The sequence below is a fragment of the Sus scrofa genome, chromosome 17 (assembly GCF_000003025.6).
Source record: "Sus scrofa isolate TJ Tabasco breed Duroc chromosome 17, Sscrofa11.1, whole genome shotgun sequence".
Lineage (NCBI taxonomy): Eukaryota > Metazoa > Chordata > Mammalia > Artiodactyla > Suidae > Sus > Sus scrofa.
Genome location: NC_010459.5, coordinates 18,181,701 through 18,200,971, shown reverse-complemented (window position 1 = coordinate 18,200,971; position 19,271 = coordinate 18,181,701). Strand labels below are relative to the sequence as shown.

The window sequence follows — 19,271 nt, the reverse complement described above, 5'->3', positions numbered from 1 at the left end:
CTCCAGGTGGTAGAAAATTGTTTTCTGTTTCTTCTTATAGCAGAACGCAGTCAGCTGTTCTTTTAGGGACACGGTAAGCTTCAGTCACATAAATAGCTGTCACCTCAATACTTTAATTCAGTGCAAAGAATACTGACCACATCTGGGCCCATCCTTTGCCTTCTCAATTTTGTTTACACAAAGCAACCATCTAGAGAGTATTATGATACATATTGTGGAAAAATCAAGTCAACCAGTTACTGAGTCATGTCAGCCCACAGACCTCATGAAAAGTTCTGATCATCTGAACTCCCAGGGTTCATACATTTCAGTGATTTTGAATGGAACCAACTCTGACTCTGCATGAAGTCTGAACAAGTTTTGCATTTTATTCTGCCTTAAAAGCAACAGTTTCATCACATACCCCTTCCCACGTCACCTCAAATTCAAGTTCAATCTAAACAAAACAACTCATTAACAATGCAAATGAGGCTTCCACTCGCCTACCTAAACCTTCTGAATAGACTAGTGGCTCCAAGCCTCTGGTTTATAGACAGTCTGGAGCCATTGCTACATTGCAAGGGCATAAGTTATAAATGATAGAAGCAGAGACGTGCAACGCTTTGATCAAACTGGTCTGCATAAATGAGATGAGCAAAGCAAATGACTAGCAATAAGTCCAATCACTACCACCTTTATGACAAATAGAAAGTGTTATGAGGAAAGCCTGCCATAAGCAAGCACTTCATTAAGCAAAATTGTTACTCCGTGAAGCCCATCTGTAAAACGAGCGTAATAATGGCAACAACCTTATAAGGTTATTGTGAGGAATGGCACAAATAATCCACAGGAAGTACTTATTAGAAAGTTGTCTGGCACAGAGTGAGCACTTCAAAATTTATAGTATCATCATTATTATCGTATCTGGCACAGGGAAAGTGCTCAATAAATTAGAGTACCATTATCACTATTATTATATCTCATAATTTTGACTCCTTCCAACTATTTCAACTTATAAATCCCAAAGATGTTCTTACTTATGTCAAAGACTATTTACTCAATACTTTAATTAAGATGAAATAATTATAAGAATTTTTTGAGAGAAAAGATTAAGAACACTTCTTTACCTCTTCATATCTGTCAAAAACTGCTCCTTCTTGCAAGAAGGAAGGAACTTCCTTCTGCCAGTTAAATTCATAAGGTTTGGCCATGATTATTCAAGACCTAAAAATGAAAGAGAGTATCTCATTAGTGTGCACAATTAAAAAACAAGTGAAGATCAAAGGTTAATGTGTTTGCAAAAGCTTTTTCTTCATAACACATGGAATAAGTCTCTATATTGTCTTTTTTTTTCCTCTTCCTTTCATCTGATCCTGAATTCCTTTCTTCTGATCTCTAAACCAGAAGAAAAAATATCATCAGAAATAGCAGAGATGATAATATGGGATGCTCCCCCTTTCCTCTTCAAATTCTGTAAAATAATTATATATTATATATATATATAATTATATATTATATATATATAAAATCTGATGCCATCAGGTAAAAGAAAGAAACCACATACCTAAACCAACATGCAGGAAAGGCCTGCTGCAAAGAGCGGGTGGTTCTATAAGCTTCTACTACAAGGTGAACTCATGGGTGGGGGGTGGTCCATGGGTTGTGGAATTAAGTATGAGTAGCTAGAATTTGTTATTTCTCAGGGTCCTCTCTCTAGCCCTCTCTTATCCCCTTCTCACTTGGGCCATGCAGGGAACCACAGAATGTCTGCTTTCTAGCATAGGTAGTGAGTATGACATTGAAGAGAGATTGGCACTGTTCAGGGTTGTTGCCTGTACTGAGGAAGAACTGGATATTTCTTTTACCCACACTTTCTAGCATCCTGCACCATGGTATGCATGAAATAGCTGTAAGCAGGACATCTTGAATGAAAAGGTGAGCACACGACAAGACTCACCAAATATTTGAGCAATGCCATGAAAATGGAAGACAGACACCAAACACAATAAACAGAACTGACACCCAAGGAAGCAAAGTTAACAGGACAAACAGAATCTGACTTTGGCTTAAGTGTGGCTGACCTCCTCAGAAGGAGGTAAGGGTGCCTTCTTTTCTGTTAACACAACTAACTATAGGTTCTAGAAATTTTAAAAAGATTATTAAAAAAGCAAGAGAAAATGATACGTCATATTAAGAGAAGAGAGTGACTGAACCTATTCAACAGTTGTTAACATTTAAGCATGTGAACACACAGCATCAAAACGTATATTGAAAACTGAAAGTATGAAGAGAAAATTGGCAAAGTCATAAACATCTGAGGAGATAAGGATTCTCAGAAATTAATGGGAGAATACTGAGGATTTGAATACCACACTTACAAATTTAATTAAAATAATTTAAATGACCGAAGTTAACTTTTTTTTTTTTCCTTTTTAGGGCTGCACCTGCGGCATATGGAGGTTCCCAGGCTAGGGGTTGACTCAGAGCTATAACCACTGGTCTACACCACAGGCACAGCAATGTCAGATATGAGTAGTGTCTGCGACCTACACCACAGCTCACAGCCACACCAGAGCCTTAAGTCACTGAGTGAGGGCAGGATTGAATCCACATTCTCATGGATACTAGTCAAGATTTGTTTCCACTGCGCCACAATGGGAATTCCCCTAAACAATTCTTGAGTGAGCAGAATAGTCAAAGCAGAAATGGTAAACTGCTTAGAAGCAAAAATCAGAGTACTTACTATACATCAAAACCTAGATATGGAATATGTAGCTCCCAAAGAGTAAAACAATGATTGTTAAAAGTTAATTGTTTTTCAAATAAGCACATATTAGATAAAATTGGGCAAATACTGGGGAGAGAGACAGAAAGAGAGATGGGGTAGCAAGAAGGATAAAAAGGACACTTAAACTCTGAATGTTCGTGAAGAAAGACAGAGTGTAAATACAAACAGAAAGCGAACACTTTAAGAAACCTTTAACGAAAATACTTGAAAACTTGAAGTGGATGTTTTTCAAAGGTAAAATAAATTTGGCTCAACAAATGAGCAGAACACTTCAACAGACCAGTGATCTTGGAAGATATTGAAAAAATAGAAAAGATTAGACCCAGATGGTTTTACAAGTGAGTTCTACCAAATCGAGGAAGGTAAATCTTGTGTACCTATGTTTTTCCCAGGACATTAAAAAATAAATAAATAAATAAATAAAGCTACAACCCAACTCAATCCACAAGTTCCTTAGTGAGACCCTGACAATGGCACCACAAAGGGGTTAATAAGAAGCCAACCAACCAGCCCTAGAGCTCATTCTTACTGAGAAAAAACTCCAGGAAAACTTGAACCAATCTATTCCAGAAAGTCAGTGAAAGAATAATTCAGGATGTTTTCACCCTGAAAACAAATCAATGTGATTTGCTAAGGAGAAAAATCTAATACTTGCACATGTTTCATGATGGAGTGAACCTGAATGTGAAAAGTCTCTAACAAATACTACTAAATGAAAACCACATTTTTCCAGGAAGCCACGTAATGATATGAAATAAGAACAATGCGACACCATTTACCTAAATACATAGCAACAGAATGGCATGGGCAGTGTAGTACCATTTATGTAAAAATACATGCATACATAAAACAAAACTACTTCTCCACGTACATACATGTGTATATAAATAAGTTAATAAAAAGTTTGGAAAAAACCTTCCAAATACATGATGCTGCTTACTTTGGGGAGGGAATAAAGCTGGGGCTGAAAATCAAGATATTATTAGTGTTATCTCTATGCCAGACTTTTAAATTATAGGGATATATTCCTGCATTCATGTGTTGCTTGTGTAAATTAAAAAAAAAAAAAAAAGAATGGGTCACTTTGGAGTTCCTGTTGTGGTTCAGCAATAACAAACCCGACTAGTATCTATGAGGATGCGGGTTGGATCCCTGGCCTCACTCAGTGGGTTAAGGATCCAGTGTTGCTGTGCCTGTGGTAGGCCAGAGCAGCTGCAGCTCTGATTCGACCCCTAGCCCGGGAACTTCCATATGCCACAGGTGTGTCCTTTTAAAAAAAAAGGCAAAAAGAAAAAAGAATGGGTCACTTTACTGTACAGCAGAAATTGACAGAATGTTGTAAATCAACTATAACAGAAAAAATGCAACTATTTAAAAAATGAATGCAAATTTCAAAAAGAAAAAAAAAGTTGAAATCATACACACAGGCATGATTCTTTAGTCGCAACAATTTAAAGCAGAAAAGCAGACGAAGAGCATATTAGGTCATGTTTCAAGGCAGCTTCTTCACAATAGCAACCGCTGCTGTTTGAAGGACGAACCACTCCATTATTCTTTACTGATCAAAGGCTGAGGAAAGTGTGAAGGGCATTGGAAGCAGCCCAGATGAGGTTCAATACAGCCCTCCATCATCACTAGCACCAAACCTCCCATGAAAACCACAGCAGACAAGCCACGCCACAGACAAGGGGAGAAGCGAGATGCTTCTTCTAGGGCGTCCACGAGTAAGGTGGTTCATGTCTCTATCTCCCACAATGGCGATAACTGGGTAATCCCCCCTCTTTCTGCTTCTCTGTTCCTCTCATCTTCCTCTCTCTGTGACTTTCGACACTCACATCTCAGTGTCCACACACACAGTCCCTTCACCCAAAGCAGCATGGAAGCAAGCTTCTAGGCAATGATGTGCCTTTGTGCCCGCTATGCCATAGAAGAGATCCACAGAGCAAAACAGACCTGCAGACCCCCCTCGGGCTGTCGTGATGTGTTGTTCAATGATCTACAATAAGATTAACCAACTACAGCAACCTAAGTGTTAGCATTAATGACAGATGAAAAAAATAACATGGTGGCCTCCTCAGTGGGTGACACCCCTCCTCAGTGGCCCTTTCCATGTTCTATGATCTTCTTGCTCCTGTCAGCCATCCCTTTCAATATTTCCTTTGGTTTTATTTTAAAGGGAGGAACAACAAGAGGCTTTGATATAAAATGCTCATATTAAAAATGAAAATGAAAAGACCGCTTCTATCAACATGTATCACCTTTCATTGGTTTAACTGTGGTTCTCCCAGGATCTTTTCAGTAAAAGGACACAGAGCAGAAGTCCTCAGTACAGCATGCTTCTCAGATCTCATTACTCTCTTTGCTACTAAAATATTCATATCTACCTTCGGTACCAATTTCATCATAACAGTCTCATTATGGAAAGGACCCTGGTGGAGGCTAAGGCAAAGAGTAGGGTGACGTTGACCTTAATTTCTAAAGAAGTCGGCAGTGGAGGAGGGAGCTCATTTCATTGCTTGCTTTTTCAGAGCTCTGGGCTGTGAACAAGTTAAGACGCATTTTTGAAAAATGACATCGGAGGAGATCGCTGGTGGCTCAGTGGGTTAAGGATCTAGCATTGTTGCTGCTACAGCTCAGGTCACTGCTGTGGTATGGGTTCATTCCCTGGCTCTGGAACTTCCACATGTGGTGAGTGTGGGAAAAGAAAAAAAAAAAAGAAAACAAAGAGAGAAAGAGAGAAATGACGTTGGAGTATCCTAAATTTTCCCAATTTTAAGCAAGGTTGGGAATAGGGGGCTGTTCCTTGCACTGTCTCTGAAATACTTCCCAGGGCCTGGTATTAGGAGCAGCAGCTGGCTTATTTTATGTAGACAATACAACTATGACCTACAGACCGAAAATGTTGATCCAGCCAATCATGTTTAATAGCAATTTGATCCAGGTAATTGACTTTAAAATGGGAATAAAGGAAGGCCCATGTCATAAGTCCAACTGACTTCAGAGAAAGTTGAAGGGACAAACCGCGACCTCTTATAAAAGGCAGGGAGCAGAGAACTGGCCACTCCATAACTGTGTCCTTTTTGCAATGATCTCAAAGCCCCACCCACAGCTAACTGATGATTAAAAAACGAAACAAAACAAAACAAAAAAAACGCTTTCGCTGTGCCATGGAAAGTCTCCTCTTCTCAAATTCTTCAGTTTGCCTTCTAAGGTCTCATTTACAAGACACTTTAAGGTTCAATTGCCCCCTCCACCTCCTGGAAGAACATTCCTTTGCCACACAGAGCCCACAGAAAAAGGGTCCTTCTTAAGGAACACGGGAAGTGAAGGAGAATGTACACAGAGAATGGATATATTAACTGGCTATCTTTACCAGAGTAAACACCTTGAGCAGCTACTGGAAGGGGGCCAGTGGGCTTTTACAGAAGTCTCTTTTGTTTCTAAATTCTTACGCAAGTGGAATGGATTAGCTGTGACACTGGCTGCAGGGGAAAAACTCCCTGGACTGTAGAGCTTGGCAAAGAGGAGACAAGAAAGGGAAGTCCCTGGAAGACCTTGTTTCATAGCAAGTGGCAAAAGGCTCCTTCTAAAGAAGATAATGAGAAATGGAAAGCTTAGTGGGGAGGACGGCCAGGGAGCTCAGGGAAGCTGTGGGGAACCAAATCCTCAAATAGGATACGCCCATCACCCACGAACATGGCCTTCCGCCCACTGACCCATTCAGTTGAGGTGAACCAAGGCAGGGCAGATCCTTGTTGGCCTGCTCTCCCTGACACTTTCAGACCTGCTGTATAGTCTCCCTGGCTAGACATAGAGGTGGTCTTTAAAACTTATCAGACCCTCTATCCTAGATATCTTGGCTTGATTGTGGAGTCAAGTTTGCTCCCCTATGCCAACTGGGTCAAAACTTTTGCAAATAATTTTTTGTTCCTGGACCTCTGTTTCATATTCTGGTAGAGAACAGATAGGAGAAGGTACATGCATTCGGGTATATTTAACGTCCTGGTATAGTAGGGTGATTAATGCCCCCACAAAGATACCTACACCCTAATCTTTCTAAAACCTGTAAATGTTACTTTATATGGCAAAAAAAGGACTTCGTAGAGGTGATTAGGTTGAGGATATTGAGGTGGACAGATTCTCTTGGCTCGCCAGTGGGCCTGAAATGCTATCACAAGTGTTCCTATGAAAGCGAGGTAGAGGGAGATTTGACACCGATGAAGAAGGGCCAATGGGACCATGGAGGCAGAGACTGGAGGGATGTAGCCACAAGCCAAGTGTACTGGTAGTCACCAGAAGCTGGAAGGGGCAAGGAATAGATTCTCCCCTCTAGCCTGGCAAGTGTGTGGTCATATAGACATCTTGATTACAGAGGGTAGAGACTTCTGGCCTCTAGAACTGCGAGGGAATCAATTTCTGATGTTTTCAACTAAAACACAAACAAACCAATTGAAAAATGGACAGAAGACCTAAATAAACCTTTCTCCAAAGAAGACATGCTGATGGCCAATAGGCACATGAAAAGATACTCAACATCACTAATTATTAGAGAAATGCAAATCAAAACTACAATGAGGTACCATCTCACACTGGTTAGAATGGCATCATTACTAGGTCTATAAATAACAAATGTTGGAAAATGTGAGGAGAAAAGAGGACCCTCCCATGCTGTCGGTGGAAATATAAATTGGTACAACCACTATGGAAAACGGTATGGAGGTACCTCAGAAAACCAAATATAGAAGTACAATATGATCTAGCAATCCTACTCCTGGGCATATATTCAGACAAAAATTTCAACCAAAAAGACAGGGAGTTCCCATTGCGATATGCAGAAATGAATCTGACTAGTATCCAGGAGGATTCAGTTTCGATCCCTGGCCTCAAGGGGGATCGGGGATCCAGCATTGCCCTGAGCAGTGGGGTAGGTTGCAGACGCAACCCAGGACTGGTGTTGCTGCGGCTGTAGCTCCAACTAGATCCCTAACCTGGGAACTTCCATATGCCACACATGCGGTCCTAAAAAGCAAAAAGCAAAAAAACCAAAAAACCAAAAAAACAAAAACAAACAAACAAAAAAAGATACATGCACCCCTATTTTCACTGCAGTGCTATTCACTGTAATAGCCAAGACATGGAAACAACCTAAATGCCCATTGACAGGTGAATGGATTAAAAAGATGTGGTACATATACATAATGAAATACTACTCAGCCATAAAAAAAGAATGAAATAATGTCATTTGCAGCAACATGGATGCAACTAGAGTTTCTCCTACTAAGTGAAGTCAGTAAGAAAGAGAAAGATAAATACCATATTATAGCACTTACATGTGGAATCTAAAATAGGGCACAAATGAATAGAACAAGACTCACAGACATAAAGAACAGACTTGTGGTTGCTAAGGAGGAGGGGAAGGGAGTGGAATGGACTGGGAAGCTGGGGTCAGTAAATGTAAACTATTACATTTAGAGTGGATAAGCAATGAGGTCCTATTGTATAGCACAGGGAACTATAGTCTATGTCTTGGGATAGAACATGATGGAAGGTAGTATGAGGAAAAGAATGTATAAATATGACCGGGTCACTTTGCTGTACAACAGAAATTGGCACAACATTGTAAATCAACTATACTTTAAAAATATGAAAATTCTGTTGTTTTCAGCCACTAGTTTGTGGTAATTTTTTTTTTTTTTAAACAGCAGCCCAAGGAAAACAGTGGGCCTACTAAAGCTAGGCATCTTTTCTAAAAGGCCCAGCAGGTTGCCAAATCAATTTGAGAAGGAAAAGGGACAGCTCTGCCTTAAAGGGATGGGCGTTCAGCATATGTTTGTTCAACTGAATCAAAGAAAGACAGAGAAAAGTGGAACAGAATGTCATCTAGAAATGAATTCAAATAAGTCCTGTCCTTCTATTTCAAAGTCCCTTTGAAAAGTAAAGATATTTCTACAGTCTCTCTCTCCCCAGATCCAAGTGCCATTTAACAATTTTGTACCTCAGCAATAAATACAAATTTTAAATGAACTCTACAGCTACCCTCAAGCCAACCAAGACATTTTCCGTTTTTTGTTTCTATTTGTGAACAAATGAATTTGTTTGAAAAAGCATTTGCTTCCACTTGATAACGTAAAGCTTTCAAGAAAACAAAAATGCACCATAGCTCAGTTATGATTTTCCTACGTGAAACTTTATCTTTTACCTTCAACCTTACAGTCAAAAAGTTCCATAAAGAATTAATCCCTTTCCTATCCAACCATACAAATCCCATTAAACCAAATAACTCATGGCCTTAAATGACCCCACAGTGAGAATAAGGTTGTTTTCCAGAGTACAGAGGGTTGGGATAAAAATTCCACTGACGAAAAGTCGATTAGTTGACTCTGTCAAGCACATCTCAATGTCTTGCTCTTGAATCTTTAAATAAAGTATCCTTATATTTCTAAAAACAGATAGACAATTACATCAGAACATCCAGAGCCTTTAAATAAATGGCTTTACTTCAAGGAAGAATTTAATTTGATACTGATCTATTGCATCATTAATGACAATTTCCTCATTTGGTAAAAATACCTCCATTTTCATCAAGCCATTAAATAACCTTTTCGAAAAGCATATATAAAGGGTGCAGGAGTAAGAACATAGTTATAGGCAATGCTGTTGAAGATTAGGGGTAAGAGCATTCTTGCACAGCTTGATGAAAAAGAATTTTGCAATACACTTCTATAGCCTTAAAAATGTATACAAAATCCACATACAAAGATACTTCCTCACTGCTGTGCTGTCTGTGGAAGAAAAAAAATGTCTCTATATCAGCAACACTATGCAACTGGTTAAATATACAACAGTATTTAAATATTCTGTGCCCATTAAAAATAATGCTTTCAATGAATAGTTATTTGCTGAACAAGAGCAGATTTAGCAGAATTTCTAAAAATATTCACAACTCTTGTCAAGCAAATAAAAATGCTCTCAACATATTGTTAAGCAAGCAAAAAAGCTGGTTACAGAATTATCTGCAAGTATGATCCAAATTTTTATGTGTTATATACATATTCCTCACACACACACACACATACACACACACACACTCACACAGACTTTTAAATAGTGGAAAAAGACTAGCGAAACACACCAAACAGAAGCAGTAGCTACATCATGGTGATAGAATTTTAGGTGATTTTTCTTTTTTTAAATACTTTTTTGTATTTTAAAATATTTATGGCAACTATAATTTTTACATTCAGGAAAAAAATGTTCTTGAAAGTGAAGAGATGACATTAAAAAATATCTTTTTCATTGAAATCAATTTTTAAATAACGTCCATGTTTACCATCAGAATTCCTGGCAAGGACAAACAGCAGGAAGAGACTAATAAATAAAGCAGCAAAACTTTCTTTGTTTTCTTTCAAGATTTAAAATCTAGCCTCATGCATACTAGTTATAACTGAGTCTTAGGAAGGTATGATATTGCTTATACCTGAAATCTACAATATGGCACAAACGAACCTATCTACAGAAAAGAAACAAACTCATGGACATGGAGAACAGACTTGTGGTTGCCAAGGAGGAGGGGGAGGGAGTGGGATGGACTGAGAATTTGAGGTTAACAGATGCAAATTACTGCATTTGGAGTGGGTGGATAAGCAATGAGATCCTGCTGTATAGCTCAGGGAACTATATCTAGTCTCTTGCGATGGAACATGATGGAGGATAATGTGAGAAAAAAAATGTGTATATATATATACATGTATATGTATGACTGGGTCACTTTGCTGTATAGCAGAAATTGACAGAACAATGTAAATGAACTACAATAGAAAAAAATAAAAATCTTTAATTTTTTTTTTTTTTTTTGTCTTTTTAGGGCTGTGCTCACGGCATGTGGAGGTTGCCAGGCTAGGGGTTGAATCGGAGCTACAGCTGCTGGCCTACGCCACAGCCATGGCAACAACAGGTCCGAGCTGCACCTGCAACCTACACCACAGCTCAGGGCAATGCCGGATCCTTAACCCACTGAGCGAGGCCAGGGATCGAACCTGCGACCTCACGGTTCCTAGTTGGATTCGTTTCTGTTGTGCCACTACGGGAACTCTGAAAAAATAAAAATCTTAAATAAAAAAATAGGAAGAAGTTACTTAATAATACTAACTAAAACTTAGGTATTAACTCTGAAACTTTCATTATTTGGAAATAAAACAGATTATGGAGTTGCTGAATTTAGTCCTTAAGGAATTCTGAACTACAAGAAACCTAAGGCCTTTGTCATGATACATCTATTAAATCCATCATAAATATATAATAAATATATGTATCAATAAAGCACCACCAGATTCAAAACAATTTCCTGGAGCTTATAAAAGACCCAAATTGAATATGAATAAAATAAAAACAACAAATATCTGCTCTTTGACTCCCCTGCCTCGGCATTACACATAACCAGAGGCAAATGTAACTTTCTTAAAATGTAATAATTACAAAACAGATAATAAAAATACTAAAGTGAATTGCCTTTATAAATTTATTAGGTGACATTTATGATCATATTACAGACTTCATTATACCAGAATTTTATAAAACACATTTCAAAGATGCTTGGTTATCTGGGGTATGTAGGATCAGCATAATTTGAAGATAATGAATAACTGTTAACATATAATTCAGTCTGTAATGACCACTTTTCAAGGAAATTCGAATATGATGATGTAGTTTCCCAAGAAACGAATTGATTTGCATCAAAAGATCATTTGGATATTGGCTGTTTGCAGCAGTTCCCTTGGAAATAACTTCTGGGTTCACATGCCAGCCATCCAAGATTTTCTTGAACATGTTAAGCGGCTGAAATTGTATTAAAAGAGGTTGTCTATGACTGTGGTTCTCTGACCTGACAGGGCCTTGCTATTCACCTCTTCCTTCACAGTTAAGTTTCCCTGAAGGACTCAGGCAGAGTCTCAGGTTTAAGAACCAATCCTGGTGAAGGAGGACTCTGGCAGAGGTTCAGAGCATCAAGGCCCTACCCAAAATCGATGCTTTCTGAGGTGTCATTCCTCAATATTTAGGAAATCCTTTGCTTAACAGGATTATGATCTTCCCGAAATAAATCATTTGCACGTTCATAATTTTTGTAGCAGTGAATTTAAGCCATGACTGCAAAAAAATTTGTTTGATAGGATGCAAGACAAATCAACCTTTAGGATATGTAAAAATGAAGTGTTTCCTGGGGAGAGGAATATATAATTTACCTGTTTTTTCTCTGACTTTATGGGATAGTGAACCTGTCTTGGTAAGACTTTTTTGTTTGTTTGTTTGTTTTGTCTTTTTAGAGCTGTACCTGAAGCATAGTTCCCAGGCTAGGCGTCGAATCAGAGCTACAGCTGCAGGCCTACACCAAAGCCACAGCAACACCAGATCTGAGCTCACGGCAGTGCCAGATCCTTAACCCCCTGATTGAGGCCAAGGATTGCACCCGAGTTCTCATGGATACTAGTCAGGTCCTTACTGAGCCACAACGGGAACTCTATAAGACTTTTAAAATATATATATATAAAAATTCTGCAAAGTAAAGGTATCCTATTTTCCTATGCTTCTGATATAAAGTACCTCTGTTTTCACTAAGGGAGTACAGTAAACAGAAGGTATTTTATTGCTACTGAGTATTTTAGATAAAGAGAGTAAACCTCAAGAGCCCTGAGAAATACAACAGTCCTAAGAAGTAAGACAATTAGTCAAACCTGGCATACATGTAAATGAAGGACTGCATCCCCCCCCAATTTTTTTTTTTCTTTTTATGGTCATATCTACAGCATATGCAAGTTCCCAGGCGAGGAGTGGAACCAGAGCTGCAGCTGCAGGCCTACACTACAGCCACAACAAAACCGGATCTAAGCCACCTCTGCAACCTGCATCTGCAACTAATCCACATCTTGCATCAATGCCAGATCTTTAATCCACTGAGTGAGGTCAAGGATCTAACTCGCAACCTTACAGGCACTATGTTGGGTTCTTAACCGGCTGAGCCACAACAGGAATGCCTTCCTCTCTTTCAAAAGTAGGATTTGTCACTGTTTTCAAGACCAGAACTAACAGAATATATGGCAGATGTGTACAATTTACTATGGACAGAAACAACAATTTCTCCCTGAGTAGTGGGTGCTAACTGCACACAATAATGTTTCGGGGAGAGTTTAGCCTTTCTCACTTCCACAATAAGGGTTCTGATAAGGTCTGGAGAAATAGGAAACAAAATGGTGACATGACAGATTAAATATAGTTTTAGGTGGAGGTCATAAATAGATTATAGAAATAACTCTCTCTTGGATCTTGTCTCGTGGTGTTCTGAACAGACCCGCTGGACAGAAGTCCAGGGCTTTGTCCTTGAAGAGCCCAGTGTTACTAGGTGGGAATGAAGACACTGGGTTGACTTCTCCTTTAGCCTTAGTTTCTTCTTAACTGGAACACGTTTTGAGCTAATGATGGTAAGATCTGGATAGCCAAGGTGGGGTCACAAGTCTCTTGGGGACTCAAGCCAGGAACATAAGGCAAAGATCAGAGAAGATGCAAGACTCCTGGGCTTGCCTTCCATCAGCAGTTCTCAAAGTCTGGTACCCAGACAGCACACATGATCTAGAACTTATTAGAAATGCAAAATCTCAGCCCCCCCCCCATCTTCTGAATCAGAAAATCAGTTGGGAGGGCCCAGACATCCATTGGTGCACCTAACTGGCCAAGTGGTTTTGATGTCTGGTAAGCTTTGAGAACAAATGCCTTGGATCAAGTCTTCATCAAAGGGAAAAAGACAAAAACAAAAAAGATGCTCTTCATCAATGGCTGGGGACAGCTCACTAGGGAAAGAGATCAGCCAGGCATTTTAGACTAAAGCTCAGGTAAGTAATAAAGACAGTCCATTTGTCTAGAATGCACTCTCCTCCCAAGAAAGCCAGGAAGGAAGTTCCCATTGTGGCTCAGTAATGAGCCCGACTAGTATCCATGAGGATGTGGGTTCAATCCCTGGCCTCGCTCAGTGGGTTAAGGATCCGGTGTTGCTGTGAGCTGTAGTGTAGTTCGCAGACATGTCTTGGGTCTGGCATTGCCGTGAGTGTGGCGTAGATCACAGACGAGGTTCAGATCCCGTGTTGCTATGGCTATGGTGTAGGCTGGCATCTGTAGCTCCAATTCGACTGCTAGCCTGGGAACTTCCATATGCTGCAGGTGTGGCCCTAAAAAAAAAAAAACCAAAAAAAACGAAGTCACAAACATCAAGAACCCAGAGATTCTGGGCCTTGGTACATGCTTTCCAAAACCAGAAGTAGAAAACAGAGGCCTAAACTAGATGGGTAATTCCCTCAACCATTTTTTCAAGCCTCATCCTTAAGGGTTAAGTCTGAAGAAACCAGTTACAGATGACACTGTGACTTACAAAAGCCAATAAAGGATGACATAACTGAACAGTCAACACAGCATCTGTTTAATTTACAATGTAGATAGCAGGTAATTTTAAACACTTCCTCTTCTTTTGGCCCAAATCTTTATAGTCCCTATAAGTGGCGAATGCTAGTATTTCTCTTAAGCAGGAAGAAAAAGTGGGTAAGTAAAGATTTATGCAGCAAAAAATTAAGAAGCTACAATTTAACACAAGAGCTGAGGAGAAAGATCATGTTAAAACATGAGGGTCTAGAAGAATCATGCTCTCAGCTGCAATGGAAAATCAGCAGCATCTCAAAATATATTCAAAGACTATTGCTTTTCCTTTTCCTTTTTTCTTTTTCTTTTCTTTTTTTTTTTTTTGAGGGCTGCACCCACAGCATATGGAGGTTCCCTGGCTAGGGATCCAATCGGAACTGTAGTAGCCAGCATACACCAGAACCACAGCAACACAGAATCCGAGTGGCGAATGTGACCTACACCACAGCTCAGGGTAATGTGGGATCCTTAACCCACCAAGTGAGGCCAGGGATCGAACCCACAACTTCATGGCTCCTAGTTGGATTCGTTCCCACTGCGCCACGATGGGAACTGCCAAAGAGTATCACTTTTCCACTTCCATTCTCTCTGGGTTTATGAGATTTGGCTCACTGCCCCAAATACATGGAGTCTTTTGCATCTTTTTCTTTCCTTATTCCTAAACCTCTCCTAGATTTGGTTAGCTCTGGCTACTGTTTAGGGATCAGCAAAAAAAACTGGGGTGGGTACCCCTCCTGTGTTTTCACTGGAGCTCTCGGTACTTCTCTTTGCAGAAGGCACCAGGCTACATTGTAAACAGCTGTGGTTTATCTGCATCTTCACCATGGGAGGAACTCTGGGAAGGCCAGCTGTGCTTGCTAATACAGAGTCCAGCATGAATAAAAGGATGAATGAATGGATGGATGAATGTATATTCTATTCTGCAGAGGAACTCCCAACCAAGCCTAAAAACGACCAAGACAGAGGACAATCAACTCTTCTCCTATTATGTGAATAAACATGTGGGTACTATTTTTGTGTGTCCTTGCCCTCCCCTCCGTGGCTTGAAATGCTGTTCCCATTCTCTTGTTCCCAACTCATACCCTGCCACCCCTCTGGTGCCTGGCTGGAACCTCGCTTATAGCACACGTTTCCACCTTTACCTGGTTCTGCAGCCTGGTGGGGCCTATACATAACTTCTGGGCTGTCGCCCCAACATTGGCTGGGCCCCACCCTCAGCTCAGACCTCTGACTACTGATTCCCCTTGAGAGCTGCTCAGGTCAGCACCTGGGTTCTGGAATATGGGACCAACACCCTGGACATATATTCATGGATGTGCAGTTTTCTATTTTTTTCTTTTGCTTTTTAGGGCCACACCTTTGGCCTATGGAAGTTCCTGGGCTAGGGATTGAATCAGAGCTACAGCTGCAGGCCTATGCCACAGCCACAGCAAGGTGGGATCCGAGCTGCATCTGCGACCTACACCGCAGCTTGGGCAACGCCACTGAGTGAGGAAAGGGATGGAACCCACATCCTCAAAGATACTAGTTGGGTTCTTAACTTGCTGTGCCACAATAGGAACTCCAGTGTTCAGTTTTCTTATCACAGAGACTCCCCTGGGCTGCTCATGAAGTCTTCTCTCCTGTGCTCAGCCCCCCCATAATATGTCCTTCACTTGCCCTTGAACTGACTCTGCCATAATTATTACGCAAAACATCACCAGAACAAATCACGTATGTCAAGGGAGAAGACAGCTCTCTTCAGAAGCCTGGTTTTGCCTTAATCATCTGCATGTTTCAAAGGAAAGATTTTTATTTTATCTTTGCTTGAATAATCTATTGAATGTTGCCTCAGGCATGTGTATGGAATAAGTCTTTTGGATTGCAAGAGGGGACTTCACAAAAAACAGAGAAACCGTTCTGGCCTAGGAGAGGGCATGAATTCAAGAGCTTGAAGAATGCTTTATTTTAAAAATGATTTCTTATTAAAATAAACATACACAGACAATGGGCTCAAATTTAATCACAATTCCTGATATTTAAATATTTGCCAAGTGCTTTTATTAATAGGTCTTTGCTATTATTATACACAAGTCATAAGATGAGGATAAAGTATAAAGCCGTGGATATTGGAACTGAGTCCAGACCATAAAAGGAGAACATTAAGTATTTTCCTTAGATTGTGAGCTAAAAGGTATCCAAAACTAACCAGTTTTTATATGTTCATACACACAGGAGTATCACACGACCTGAAAATAATCTGTGTTCAAAGAGTTGTAACCTAAATAACCCTCAAATCCCACACAAATTCAATTACTTCCTTACTTACATGTTCAAAATGGTCCCACCTCCATTCTTCAAAAGTTTAACCTAAAGGTAGAGACGGAACTAATGCCACAGAGATAGTGAGAAAAAACTCACATGACATTTAAAGTTTTAGGAGGTCGATTTTACTTGTTTCTCTTCATGAAAATTCTTTTCAAAATCCCCAAATCTTTCTTCCTTTTTTTTTTTTTAATGCATAAAAGTACAATTAGTCTGAAAGGAAAAAAGAAGCAAAATCCTTAACCTCAGTTCATTCACGGAAAAAAGGTTAAAGGTTTTGATTTTTTTACTTTCTTCCCCCCAGGTGTGGCATCATATAATTAACCATTATTGCCAATGAGGCAGGAAACACTGCATGCATTGGTTTATATAAGTGAGAATGAATATGAAAACTGGGTGTACATGTTAGAACATGTGCTGTCTTTGACTTTGTCTAATAGACCAGCAGGACACTGGACATTTCATCCGTTTCACCACCATTTGCCTAAGAAATACCAGCACCAATGTTCCCACAATTTGATATAGATCTTTCAAGGTGACATAAGAAAAGTAAAATAAAATGACAGAAATTTTATGGTTCTAGAAGTAATTTGGCCACTCCCTAAAAAGGGTCTGACTTAATTATACATTAGATTGTTTTCACAATTAATATTAAATGAATATGACCTCTACAGCTTGCTAGAATGGAAATGGCAGAGCAATCAGAGATGGCTGCCCATCCTACCTCTGTCCGAACTGCTTGTGTGACCTTGAAGAAGCCCCGTAATTTCCTAGAGCCTTAGTTTCCTTACTCGCAGAAACTAGAGGCTGAAGCAATCATTTTCCTAATTTCCTCTAGCCCCAATTAGTGTGATTAAACATTATTTGGGGGAATTCCTATTGCGGCTCAGCAGAAACAAATCTGACCAGTATCCATGAGGACGCAGACTCAGTGGGTTAAGGATCTGGCTTGCTGTGATCTGTGGTGTAGGTCGAAGATGTGGCTTGGATGGATCTGGCATTGCTGTGGGTGTGGTGTAGGCCGGGGACTACAGCTCTGATTCAACCCCTAGCCTGGGAACCTCTAAAGACAAAAAAAATCCAACAACCCCAACCCCCACCCACTTTATTTGGGCTCCCAATAAAGGTAGATGTTATTTAAGAACCGTATATGTCCTTCCCAAAATATATTTTCTTTCTGAAAATGAAAGCCACATTCAGATGGCTCCAAGTAAGACGAGAAACAATGCATTACTATTGTCTATTGAATAGCAGTCGACAGGGTAATGACATGGTGACATTTCTAGAACAGCTCTTCAGTATCAAAGCAGACTTTCAAGATGCCAAATGCTTGCCCAATTCTGGGAAGGTCAACAGCCTTCAAATAATTGTTCCTTTCATATCATGTATGCTCTTGCGGGATTATTTTAAAATGTGTCTTGTGTCCATTGCTTATATAGAAAGTGAAAAACATCTCTCACTCTAACAAGGCCCAGGGGCAATGGGAAGGATACTGGAGGTCAGAGAAGTCTGATGTGAAGCGGTTCTCAAGAGTTCACGTGGTATTTTATTTTAGCAAATGTTGCTAACTTCTAATTCCAGCCATATCAGTAGGCGGGGGGAAAAAAAGAGCCCAAACAGAGCTTTTGTAACTAAATTCCCTACCCCTTTGTTAGACAAGCCCCTGGTTCCCCGAAGTGTCAACACTAATAAGCAAAGTTACTGAAAATGGCTTGGGTCCTTGTGTCTGCCATCAATTATTTTGTGTCTGAAGGGATAAAGTTTGACCCAATATACTGTGAAGTGCAACAAGATTGCAGGCAAGTTTCAAAGAAAGAAGGTAGCGACCTGACCTGGAGACTAGAAGGATGACCCTCTCATTAGGTAAGAGAGGTTGGACTTCCTGCTGTAATGAGAAATCAAAGTGGCTACTGTTACCACTCAGCCCTGATGGAGTAGCTGAGGGCTCACCACCACTGAGCCACCAAGTGCCAACCACTCTCACAGCAAGGGCACTGGACATCTAGCTAATGGCTTACATTTTACCAAGTATTTTCACATCCTCTCTTTAAGTGAGAAGTCATAAACCCAACTGCAAAATGTGCAAAGCAGAGCTCAGAAACCTAAAATTCTCTCAAATGATGGTAGAACTAGAACATAAACTTTTTGACTTTAAACACTCTCTATCTGGCCTTGATTCTCAGGCTGAAAGCTCCTTAAATTCAATAAGAACCATAAGAAGATGCAACCTCTGCCCAAAAGGAGGAAAAGTCACCTTTTCCTGGGCTTGTATTTAAGGTGCTATAACGAGAGGTGGTTAAATCAAAAATAAGGATTGCCTCTACAAAGGAGATGCCTAAGTCACCGTCACTACCCAATTTCCTACTTCGAACTTACCTGAGGACTAAGGTCCTTGTTATCTCCACTTTAAAATCGGGAAATAAAAATATAATTCCAGAGAAAAATCAATTATGGTTATTTTTTGATACTCTCAAAATAATTTTCACTATAAAAAGATCACTGTGTCTTTAATTCTTAGCTTTGTTTTTAGAGTACTATTCTAAATGTGATGGAGAAGACTAAGTTTGAACAAAACATCAGGAACTAGCCACTGGGTGAGTGACATTTGTTGGCCTACGATGCTATTTTGGAATATTTGCGGTGGGCATTTTAACAAAATTAATGTGGTTGCCTATATTTAACTCTGATGAAATCACAAGTGTTGAGAAAGCCATTACATATATTTTTTTATTTTTATTTTTAT

The 19,271-nt window shown here is 39.8% G+C and overlaps 1 protein-coding gene across 15 annotated transcripts in view; it reads right to left on the bottom strand.

The window, feature by feature from the left end:
• Nucleotides 1–19,271, bottom strand: part of PLCB4 (phospholipase C beta 4) — a 486,557-nt gene that overhangs the window by 201,569 nt on the left and 265,717 nt on the right. For 14 of the 15 annotated variants that reach the window (XM_021077453.1, XM_021077463.1, XM_021077457.1 and 11 more), the window contains one exon: nt 1,107–1,203. In XM_021077453.1, coding sequence (XP_020933112.1) covers nt 1,107–1,190 — 84 coding nt within the window. In that variant the 5' untranslated portion in view covers nt 1,191–1,203. Of the gene's footprint in view, nt 1–1,106; nt 1,204–19,271 lie in introns of those variants that run through there. The other variant, XM_021077464.1, reaches the window with a different exon arrangement.